General features: G+C 37.2%; 1 protein-coding gene and 1 pseudogene across 1 annotated transcript in view; one reads left to right on the top strand and one right to left on the bottom strand.

The window, feature by feature from the left end:
• LOC133564179 (protein lifeguard 3-like) overlaps nt 1–7113 on the top strand; it is a 10453-nt pseudogene extending 3340 nt beyond the window's left edge.
• A 2837-nt stretch (nt 7114–9950) lies between these two features.
• Nucleotides 9951–12500, bottom strand: part of dars1 (aspartyl-tRNA synthetase 1) — a 107136-nt gene continuing 104586 nt past the window's right edge. Inside the window, exon 18 of the mRNA XM_061918322.1 lies at nt 9951–10333. Within this exon, the coding sequence (XP_061774306.1) occupies nt 10242–10333 (92 nt within the window). The 3' untranslated portion in view covers nt 9951–10241. The remainder of the gene's footprint in view (nt 10334–12500) is intronic.

Genomic DNA, 12500 nt, shown 5'->3' with positions numbered 1-12500 from the left:
TCTAAGTCTAAGACTAAATCCGACCAATCTAAGTCTCAGACTAGATCCGACCAATCTAAGTCTCAGACTAGATCCGACCAATCTAAGTCTCAGACTAGATCCGACTAATCTAAGTCTCAGACTAGATCCGACTAATCTAAGTCTCAGACTAGATTCGACTAATCTAAGTCTCAGACTAGATCCAACCAATCTAAGTCGGATCTAGATCCGACCAATCAAAGTCTATAAGACTAGATCCGACCAATCTAAGCCTCAGACTATATCCGACAAATCTCAGTCTAAGACTAGAATCCGACAAATCTAAGCCTCAGACTAGATCCGACCAATCTAAGTCTGTACGGAGTGGTACACGGACATAGGGAGAAGTACAGAGTGCCAATAAACCTTAAAGGCACTGCCTTTGCGTGGCGGCCCAGTCACATAATGTCTACGGCTTTTCACACACACAAGTGAATGCAAGGCATACTTGGTCAACTTTACCACTATTAACCCACACCAAACAAGAATGACAAACACATTTCGGCAGAACATCCGCACCGTAACACAACTTAACAAATACCCAGAAGCCCTTGCAGCACTAACTCTTCCGGGACGCTACAATATACACCACTGCCCACTTCAACCTCCTCATGCCCTTTCAGGGAGAGCATGTCCCAAATTCCAAGCAGCTGTTGTGAGGCATGTTAAAAAATAAGGTATGCACTTTGTGACTTCAATAATAAATTTGGCATTTTTTTTTCCATAACTTGAGTTGATTTTATTTTGGAAAACCTTATTTTGTTTAATGCATCCAGCGGGGCATCACAACAAAATTAGGCATAATAATGTGTTCATTCCACGACTGTATGTATCGGTTGATATCGGAATCGGTAATTAAAGGCCTACTGAAAGCCACTACTAGCGACCACGCAGTCTGATGGTTTATACATCAATGATGAAATATTAACATTGCAACACATGCCAATACGGCCTTTTTAGTTTACTAAATTACAATTTTAAATTTCCCGCGAAGTATCCTGTTGAAAACGTCGCGGAATGATGACATCTTTAGTTGTAGTGGACATGTTCTTCCAGACGATCCAAGCTATAAATAGTCTGCTTTTATCGCATAATTACACAGATTTCCGGACATCTGTGTTGCTGAATCTTTTGCAATTTGTTCAATTAATAATGGAGACGTCAAAGAAGAAAGATGTAGGTGGGAAGCGGTGTATTGCGGTCTGCTGTAGCAAAACAAACACAGCCGGTGTTTTTGTTTACATTCCCTAAAGATGAAGGTGAAGCTTTAATATGGAACAGAGCGGTCAAGCGAACACGTTTCTCTACCACATGTCAACCGGCAGGTTTCGGTGAGAGAATTGTGGTAACAAGTCGGCTCTTACCGTAGACATGAGCGGAGCTTGTGTCGTTCCTCCTGCAATCCAATCCACTTTATTTATATAGCACATTTAAACAACAATAACGTTTCCAAAGTGCTACACAGCCATGTTAAAAACAATATTATGCTCCACCAATGACTGAATAAAACAAAAAATAAAAACAATAAAAACAATTTGATTAAAAACTATTTTAAAGGGTAAAATCAATTAAAACAGTAAAATAAAAATCAAAGTGTATAAAAAACACAGAGGACAACACAACTCACGTAGTGTTAAAAGCCAAAGAATAAAAGTGGGTCTTAAGACAGATGTCAAAAGAGGCAGCTGCGACTCTCTTGGCTCCTCCGTGGCTTCCCTCAGAGACACTGGCGGTCACCACACCCCTCCAACTTTCAAGTATGACTATATCAATGTTTATTTATATAGCCCCAAATCACAAATGTCTCAAAGGACTGCACAAATCATTACGACTACAACATCCTCGGAAGAACCCACAAAAGGGCAAGGAAAACTCACACCCAGTGGGCAGGGAGAATTCACATCCAGTGGGACGCCAGTGACAATGCTGACTATGAGAAACCTTGGAGAGGACCTCAGATGTGGGCAACCCCCCCCCTCTAGGGGACCGAAAGCAATGGATGTCGAGCGGGTCTAACATGATACTGTGAAAGTTCAATCCATAGTGGCTCCAACACAGCCGCGAGAGTTCAGTTCAAGCGGATCCAAGACAGCAGCCAGAGTCCCGTCCACAGGAGACCATCTCAAGCGGAGGCGGATCAGCAGCGTAGAGATGTCCCCAACCGATACAGGCGAGCGGTCCATCCTGGGTCCCGACGAGCGGTCCATCCTGGGTCTCGACTCCGGACAGCCAGTACTTCATCCATGGTCATCGGACCGGACCCCCTCCCCTTACTAAAACACTAGTAACACAATAAGCAGATAAGGGATTTTCCAGATTTATCATAGTAAATGTGTCTAATAACATCTGAAACGCTCCCACTGCCCTGTTTCTTCTAGTCCTTCACTCTCACTTTCCTCATCCACAAATCTTTCATCCTCGCTCAAATTAATGGGGGAATTGTCGCTTTCTCGGTCAGAATCGCTCTAGCTGCCGGTGGCCATGATTGTAAACAATGTTCAGATGTGAGGAGCTCCACAACCCGTGACGTCACGCGCACATCGTCTGCTACTTCCGGTAAAGGCAGGGCTTTTTTTATTAGCGACTAAAAGTTGCGATCTTTATCATCGATGTTCTCTACTAGATTCTTTTTAGCAAAAATATTGCAATATCGCAAAATGATCAAGTATGACACAAGCTGCTATCCCCGTTTAAATAAGAAAATCTCATTTCAGTAGGCCTTTAAGAGTTGGACAATATCGTCAAAATAGCCATTAAACAGAATAAATAATTTACAAGCGCAACTTCCTTCAACGTGCTTTTTCCTTCCAGACCGTCGCCCTGTCCTATGTGTCCGGAACAATCTCCAGGTTAGCTCCGGCCGTGTAAGATCCAGCCTCAGCACCACGTGCTCGGGGTCACCTTCCTTTCTGTCGCCGTCTTTCCCCAGTTACTACGAAACCAAGGCCGTCTTCCTCGCCATGGGAATAACGGCGCTGGTTTGCGCGACCGTCACCGTCTTCTGCTTCCAAACCAAGGTAAGACGTCCGCGGCATCTTGTCGTCGGTGTGAAAAGGACGCCTTTGTCTCGCATTACAAGCTTTTTAAAAACGCACGGGATCTTTTTTTGCCATCTTTTTCTGTATGATGCAAGCGAGATGAAAAGGGGAACTTGACGCCCACTCCTCGTTTAGTTCTCGCCTCATTATATTCCTCTTTGGAATGTTTCTGCTCCTTCTTGTGCCTTCAAGCAGACGGCGATGGCTTTCATGCCGTTTCTTTTGCTTCTCGTGGCAGGTCGACTTCACTTCCTGCGGGGGATTTCTCTGGATTGCTGCCACTTTGCTCATGATCATTGGGATTGTGACAGCTGTCATGCTCTCCTTCCACTACGTGAGATGTCTTCTCTAATGGATTCTGTCTTCTCAGCAGGGTGCATCCCTGTGACTGATTTGCCATTCACAGCCTTTTTATTTTTTACACTCCTTCCAACAGGTGCCTTGGCTCCACATGCTCTACGCCGCCATTGGGGCCATGGTCTACACCCTGGTGAGCTATGTAGTAAATCTCTAGACCAGGGCTGTCCAACTCCTTTTCCTGTTACACTAAAAAACACATAAATTTGGCTATGCATTATATTTGTTACATACAGTGTAAAAATGTAGAATTTTCAGTAAAAACTGGCAACTCAAGTCATTTTACAGAATATGTATTACGGTAAATGGGAAAAACACTACCATTGATAATCAATTCCGGCTACTAAGTTTTTTTAACATTAAAAAAAAAAAGGGCCGTTTCTTTCCATTTACAATATTGCACCATAAAAACAGATTTTACCAAAAAAAAAAAACGGTAAATGGAAAATGTGTACCACTGTTTTTTACGGTGGTTTCTACAAAATATTACAAAAGAAAAACAGTAATTTTTTTTTTACTATTTATAGTAATGTGCCATAAAATAATAGCCAGAGATTTTATGGTAAATGGAAAAACAGTACGATTGTTTTTTTTGACAGACAAATCTGGCAGCTTTGTCGCCAGAATTTTACTAAAAAATAACAATGTTTAATTATTTTTTTCTAAATATTACAGGTTTTACTTCTGGTAACTAAGCTGCCAGCTTTTACTGTATAAAAATGTGTTAAATGTTTTCTATATTCAGTAAAACAGTAATAAAAACTGTAGATTCCACAAAAAAAAGGCAATTCAGTCAACAGAATCTGACTGTAAATGTATGTGGGTTTTCTTTTTAACAAATTACGGTAAATGGAAAAACCTTTTTTTTTTTTTTTTAAAACAGTTTTTTATGGACAAAAAAATAGATATACAGTAAAATTCTGGCATTTATATATATATATATATATATATTTATACATACATATATATATGTATATATATACACACATATATATACATACATAAAATTCTGGCATATATATATATATATATATACACATACGTATATAATGTATATATACATATATAAATATATACATATATATATACACACATATAATATATATATACATATATAAAAATATACATATATATATATACACACATATATATACATACGTAAAATTCGGGCATATATATATATACACACACATATACATACATACATGTACACATATCTATACATATATACATACACATATACATACATACATATATATATATATCTATACATACATACATATCTATATATATATATATATATATATATATATATATATATATATATATATATATATATATATGTCTTGATTGGATTATCCAGAGAATAGTGCTCGATACCGTGGTAGAGCGCAATATGTAGGTGTGGGAAAAATCACAAGACTAATTCATCTCTACAGAACTGTTTCATGAAACAGTTCTGTAGAGATGAAGTAGTCTTGTGATTTTTCCCACACATACATAAATAAATATATATATATATATATATATATATATATATATACTGTACATATATATATATACATATATATATATATACACACACACACACGTTTATATATATATACGCATATATATACACACACCTACATACATACATATATATATATACACACATATATATATATATATATATATATATATATATATATATATATATATATATATATATATACACACACACACACACAAATATTTATATATATATATATATATATATATATACACACACACACACACAAATATTTATATATACACACACACACACACACACATATATATAAGTAAGAAAATGTTTACAAAATATATAAAACTAACATTTAGTTTCGTTTTTTTTTACAAAATATTACTGTAAATGGGGAAAACTGTACCACGGTTTTTAATTCAGGCAACTTAGCGGCAATTTTCTTTTGTCATGAAATAAAAATGTGTTACGGCGTGGCGCAGTGGGAGAGTGGCCGTGCGCAACCCGAGGGTCCCTGGTTCATATCCCACCTAGTACCAACCTCGTCACGTCCGTTGTGTCCTGAGCAAGACACTTCACCCTTGCTCCTGATGGGTGCTGGTTGGCGCCTTGCATGGCAGCTCCCTCCATCAGTGTGTGAATGGGTAAATGTGGAAGTAGTGTCAAAGCGCTTTGAGTGCTTTGAAGGCAGAAAAGCGCTATACAAGTACAACCCATTTATCATTATTTATCATTTACCATTTTCCATATATAGTAATACAACAACCATTGATTCTACAATAAAAAAAAAAACAGGCAGCTCAGTCGACAGAATTTTACTATAAATATGCATCTGGGTTTCCTTTTTAATAACATGTTAAAGTAAATGGGAAAAATCGTACCACTGTTTTTTACAAACAACAAAAATGATCGATATACAGTAAAAATCTGGCATTTATATATATATATAAAACTGTAAAATTCACATGTTTTTCGTTGTAGTTTTTTTTTTACAAAATATTACTGTAAATGGAAAAACAGTACCACTGTTTTTAATTAGCTGAATTTTTTTTTTAACCATAAAATAAAAATTTGGTCCCGTTTTTCCGTATCCAGTAATATACCGTAAAAAACAACAACTGTAGATTCTACACTTAAAAATAGACTGCCAACTCAAGTGGACAGAATCTGACTGTAAATGTGTGTTTTTTTTTGTTTGTTTTTTTAAAATGATGTTAAATGGAAAAACAACACCACTGTTGTTAATTCAGGCAACTCAGGGGCCAGTTTTTTTTACCATAAAATAAAAGTGGTACTGTTTTTCCATTTACAGTAATACACCGTGGAAACAACAACCGTAGATTCTACAATAAAAAAAACTGGCAAGTCAGTCGACAAAATTTGACAGTCAATATGTATGTTGTTTTTCTTTTTTCAACATATTATGTTAAATGGAAAAACGGTACCATTGATGCTTTTAATTCTGGCAACTAAGCAACCAGTTTTTCCCCACAAAACATGTGAAACTGTTTTTCCATTTACAGTAATACAACACAAACACAACAACCGTAGATTTAACGGTAAAAACTTGCAGCTCAGTCCGATTGTTACCATAAAAAAATATATTTTTTTTCCAATTTACAGTAATATGCTGTTAAAACCATGTTACCGTGAAATCTATTTAAATTTTTACAGTGCACAATTTGATGGATATTTTGCTTTGAAAAATCAAAGGCTATGCAGATATTTAGGTATTTATTTTTATTTGAACAAAAACTCGCTTAGAAAGTATGATAATGTAGTATTTGTTGTGATATTGGACACGGTTCAGGTTTAAAAAGGTGTGCACTTTCATGCAGTACATATATATTTTTCTGTCAAAAGGAATACGTTGAGTAAGAAAAATGAGGTCCTTTGTCAGCACATATTATGTGCAGGCACGAGTTGGGCAGCCCTGCTCTAAGCTTAACCAACTCAATAACTGCAGGGATTTTTCAGCATGCCGTGTTTTGTTCCCTTCCATGTTAGTTTTTAGTTTACAACACGCAGCTTCTCATCGGAAACCGGGAGTTGGCGATAAGCCCGGAAGAATACGTCTACGGAGCGCTGTCTCTCTACACGGACATCGTCCACATTTTCCTCTTCACACTCCAAATCGGCGGCTCTGCCACCGACTGAGGTCGTCTACATTTTATCCTAGAGTCAGGACTATTATTTAACGTTGTAATATATCTTCTTATATACTTATACACACACCTTACATATATCTATCTTATTATTCTATTTTACATATATATATATATATAATATATAGATATAAACATCCCATCAGTTGGCATCCCAGCGGGAGCAGACATCGTACAGTAAGGGATTGTTTTATTATGCTCCTAGTTTGTCTATCTTGTTTAGCACTTCGCAATGCCGCTACATGATGCTTGGTGTTTCACAAAAGCTGCATCTGTTTAGCACACAGCTTTTAAAACTTGTAGATCATCCTCCTTATATTCAGGTTCAAAAATATAAGGTTCTGGATCATCGTTTGCCCCAAAGTCGTCTGCCATGATTAGTAGTGCTGCTGTTGTTGAAGAGAAAAGCGAACATTGTGATGCATCTGTAATATTAATACGGAGCCCTATGCTTAAAATAAGTAAAATATGTAAGTATTACATGTTATTATGAATGTAACGGATACTACAATACATATTTCAGCATGTATATAAAAAATTTATTAAGATGTTTAGATATTTCCAAAAATGTATTTTATGGGGGGAAAAAAATGTAACTTGATTTTGGAAAATTATGAATTTATTTAAAATAGAGTTGAATAAAATCACAATTCGGATGTGAATACATTTTTTTTGTGCACCCATACTAATTGTTATTTTTCAAGTGTAGGTAATTTAAATTAATATTTTAAAACATGCACTCAGATCAATGTTTTTATCAGATTTGTATCAAATATTGTTGATAAAAATATGAATCGATGAAAATGATAAATGAACTTGGAATCAAAATGAATAAGAAACGCGATTCGGATGTGAACCGATTTTTGTGCACCCTACTAATTTCTATTTTTCAAGTGTATGTAGTTTAAATTAATCTTTTAAAATATGCACCTAGATTAATGTTTTTAGCATATTTTTACAACATCTATTTATAAAAATATGAACAGATGAGAATCAAAAATGGACTTGGAATCAAAATGAATAAGAAACGCGATTCGAATGAGAAGTATTTTTTTGTGCACCCTACTAAACGCTATTTTTCAAATGTAAGTAATTGAAATTATTATTTTAAAAGATGCATTCAGGTTGATGATTTTCTTATCTTTTTAAAACATTTTTTGATAAAAATATGAATTGATGAACATTTTGAATAGACAAAATGAAATAAAAACTGTGGAACTACGAAACGCTATTTTTCAAGTGTAGGTCATTTACATTAATCTTAAAATATGCCCTCAGATCAATGTTTTTATTATATAATTGTACATTTTCTTGGTAAAAATATGAATCGATGAAAATTGACTCAAAATTTATAAGAAACGCGATCCGGATGTGAAGTGATTTTTTGTGCACCCTTCTAATTTCTATTTTTCAAGTGTATGTAGTTTAAATTAATATTTTATAATATGCACATAGATCAATGTTTTTAGCATATTTTTATAATATTTTTTGATAAAATTATGAATGGACTTGGAAGCAAAATTAAAGGCGATTCGGATGTGAACCAAATTTTTTGTGCACCCTCCTGAATGTTATTTTTTAAGAGTAAGTAGTTTGAATTAATCTTTTAAAACATGCACTCAGGTCGATGTTTTAATCATATTTTTATACATTTTCTTGGAGAAATATGAATCGATGAAAATTATAAATGACTTAGAATCAAAATTAATAAGAAAAATGCGATTCGGATGCGATTCGATGTTTTTGTGCACCCTACTAAATGCTATTTTTCAAGTGTAAGTAATTTAAAATATTCTTTTAAAACATGCACTCAGATCAATGTTTTTATTATATTTCTTGATACCGATTATGAATAGACTTAGAATGAAAAATTAATACAAAAAACTGTGAAACGCTATTGTGGAGAGGCGGAGCTGACGGTCCGACAGACAGGCAGGGCAAGATGGCGGCAAGGAGGCGGGGATGGCGAGCGAGCGGCGAGGCGGGGCGTGCCTGGAGCGACGCCACAAACGAGATCAGGTGTGTGGATCGCGCACCTGTACACGATTAATGTATCTCCTCAGGGGAGAAGGAAGAGAGAACGGGGCTGGTGATGGTGCGGAGCGAGAGCAACCCAAACAACGAAGGAACGAGAGGGAGAGACGACAACACGAGCAGCAGCGCATGCAACCCGGAAGATAGTGAGAGCGAGAGGCTGACGCAGACAACGGGGAAAGCTGAAAAGCAACACGCAAAAGACTTTGCCTGTTGAAAAATAAAGTAGTCTACACCTGCTCAAAGCCATGTCCTTCCTTGGTGGTCCCTGGAACCCGCAAGACAGCACAAGTCTTTCACAGCTATTTATCAAGTGTAGGTCATTTAAATTAATCTTAAAATATGCCCTCAGATCAATGTTTTTAGCATATTTTTATACATTTTCTTAGTAAAAATATGAATCGATGAAAATTACAAATGACAAAATGAATAAAAAATGCGATTCAGATGTGAACCAATTTTTTGTGCACCCTACTAAAGTCTGTTTTTCAAGAGTGGGTAGTTTAAACGCTGCGATGAGATGGCGACTTGTCCAGGGTGTACCCTGCCTTCCGCCCGATTGTAGCTGAGATAGGCGCTAGCGCCCCCCGCTACCCCAAAAGGGAATAAGCGGTAGAAAATGGATGGATGGTAGTTTAAATGAATCTTTTAAAACATGCAGGACATTTTGCTTGATAAAAAAAGCATATTTACAGTTAACTGTATCGCACATTTATACCGTTTATTTTAATGGCAACAATTAAAAGGCTTATTCCGATTTATTCTCAGAAAAACTGCCATTCATTGACCGTCTGAGTCGTCAGTGGAACTAAACAAAACAAACGAGATAACAGCTTTATGGGTTAAAAAACATTTTTTATGATCTAGGTTGATTAAAAAAAACACTTGTCGTACATACTGCAGGAGACCATGGTTAGTTGGAGGTAGTTAGGACTTAAGACTCCCGTTGACCAAAAGAAGTACTGTGAGTGCAACCTAACTTGACTGTTCCTTGTTGAAGGATGGATACAGTAGTGAGTCCCGTTGTACGTTAGTGTCTAAGTGGCACCAGCCGCTTCCCCTCATTGTGAATTAGTAGTTACCCATCACCAGTGTGGCGTCCTCCAGAAGGCAAGCTGGCAAAACTCAAGGTGTCAGACGTTTGGGGTCGCGGGGGAACATGGAGGTCTGGCGCACGTTGTGGAGCCCCAGGTACAGCATGCAGACTCTCTCCAGCCCTGCGAGGGGTACAGGTAAGGAACTTGAAAATATTTATTAGCCTTTGTATTTACTGCAGTATTGCTGTAAATACAGAGAATGACCTTCTCCATATGACTAACTGTAAAAGTAAGGTATCATCTCTCAATTCAAAAGTGTTGGCTTCCTTGTTCCAGTTAACAGTGCACCATTGTCTTAACGGTCGGCGCTCGAAAGTACTAGCTCCTCCCATTGAAATGCGCATTCAACGAACCCTTCTTTAGTTAGATGTTTTTTTTACTGGTGCACAAAATGAACTGTGCATGAACATCACACCTTGTTCAAAGAACAAAACCAACATAGAGCATGAACTCACAACAAACTACACACCTGCAAATTTGTCATGTTCTGTGGTCACGTTTTGTTTAGTTATGATCTGTTGGTTTAAGTCACTTTTTAGTTCCTGTTTATACGCTCCATTGTTTTGTCACCATGACGACCGATTAGTTCACCTGTACACATTTGGAATCACGCACCTGTGTTAATCATGTCACTATCATTTAAGCTTGTAGTTGCCAGGCAGTCGGGCTGGCGTCGTCGTTGTTGCTCCGTGCTCTGTTCACTCTGGTTATGTATCGCTGTGCTCATTTTCTCCCAAGAAAATTTTGTTTATTCATGTCACGTTTAGCGAGTCTTTTGTTTCATATCCACAGTTTTGCCTTTGTGGCAGTTTTTATTTTTTAGCCAAGTTTGTTCTCCGCCTTGTGCGCGCCTTTAGTTTGCACTTTTCTTTATAGATAAATTCAAATGTGTCTTTACCTTCACGCCATGTCCCGTCACCTTCCTTTGCATTCCGGGAAAATAAACCACATCATAGCCCCCGTTCTGATAACTAATATGTGCAAGGAAAATATAGAATAGTCCAGTGGTTCTTAACTTTGTTGGAGGTACCGAACCCCACCAGTTTCAAATGCACATTAAACAAACCCTTCTTTAGTTATATTTTTTTTTTTACTGGTGCACAAAATGAACTGTGCATGAACATCACACCTCGTTCAAAGAACAAAACCAACACAGAGCATGAACTCACAACAAATTACACACCTGCAAATTTGTCATGTTCTGTGGTCACGTTTTGTTTAGTTATGATCTGTTGCTTTAAGACACTTTTTAGTTCCTGTTTACGCTCCATTGTTTTGTCACCATGACGACCGATTAGTTCACTTGTACACATTTGGAATCACGCACCTGTGTTAATCATGTCACTATCATTTAAGCTTGTAGTTGCCAGGCAGTCGGGCTGGCGTTGTCGTTCCGTGCTCTGTTCACTCTGGTTATGTATCGCTGTGCTCATTTTCTTCCAAGTAAGTTTTGTTTATTCATGTCACGTTTAGCGAGCCTTTTGTTTCATATCCACAGTTTTGCCTTTGTGGTAGTTTTTATTTTTTAGCCAAAGTTTGTTCTCCGCCTTGTGCGCGCCTTTCGTTTGCACTTTTCTTTATAGATACATTCAAATGTGTCTTTACCTTCACGCCATGTCCCGTCACCCTCCTTTGCATTCCGGGAAAATAAACCACATCATAGCCCCCGTTCTGATAACTAATATGTGCAAGGAAAATAGAGAATAGTGCAGTGGTTCTTAACTTTGTTGGAGGTACCGAACCCCACCAGTTTCAAATGTGCATTCAACGAATCCTCCTTTAGTTATATGTTTTTTTTACTGGTGCACAAAATGAACTGTGCATGAACATCACACCTTTTTCAAAGAACAAAACCAACACAGAGCATGAACTCACAACAAATTACACACCTGCAAATTTGTCATGTTCTGTGGTCACGTTTTGTTTAGTTATGATCTGTTGGTTTAAGACACTTTTTAGTTCCTGTTTACGCTCCATTGTTTTGTCACCATGACGACAGATTAGTTCACCTGTACACATTTGGAATCACGCACCTGTGTTAATCATGTCACTATCATTTAAGCTTGTAGTTGCCAGGCAGTCGGGTTGGCGTTGTCGTTGTTGCTCCGTGCTCTGTTCACTCTGGTTATGTATCGCTGTGCTCATTTCCTTCCAAGTAAATTTTGTTTATTCATGTCGCGTTTAGCGAGTCTTTTGTTTCATATCCACAGTTTTGCCTTTGTGGTAGTTTTTATTTTTTAGCCAAGTTTGTTCTCCGCCTTGTGCGCGCCTTTAGTTTGCACTTTTC

This window comes from Nerophis ophidion, linkage group LG13, assembly GCF_033978795.1.
Source record: "Nerophis ophidion isolate RoL-2023_Sa linkage group LG13, RoL_Noph_v1.0, whole genome shotgun sequence".
Classification (NCBI taxonomy): Eukaryota; Metazoa; Chordata; class Actinopteri; order Syngnathiformes; family Syngnathidae; genus Nerophis; species Nerophis ophidion.
The sequence above is the reverse complement of the archived record's forward strand: the minus strand, read 5'-3'. Positions and strand labels throughout refer to the sequence as shown.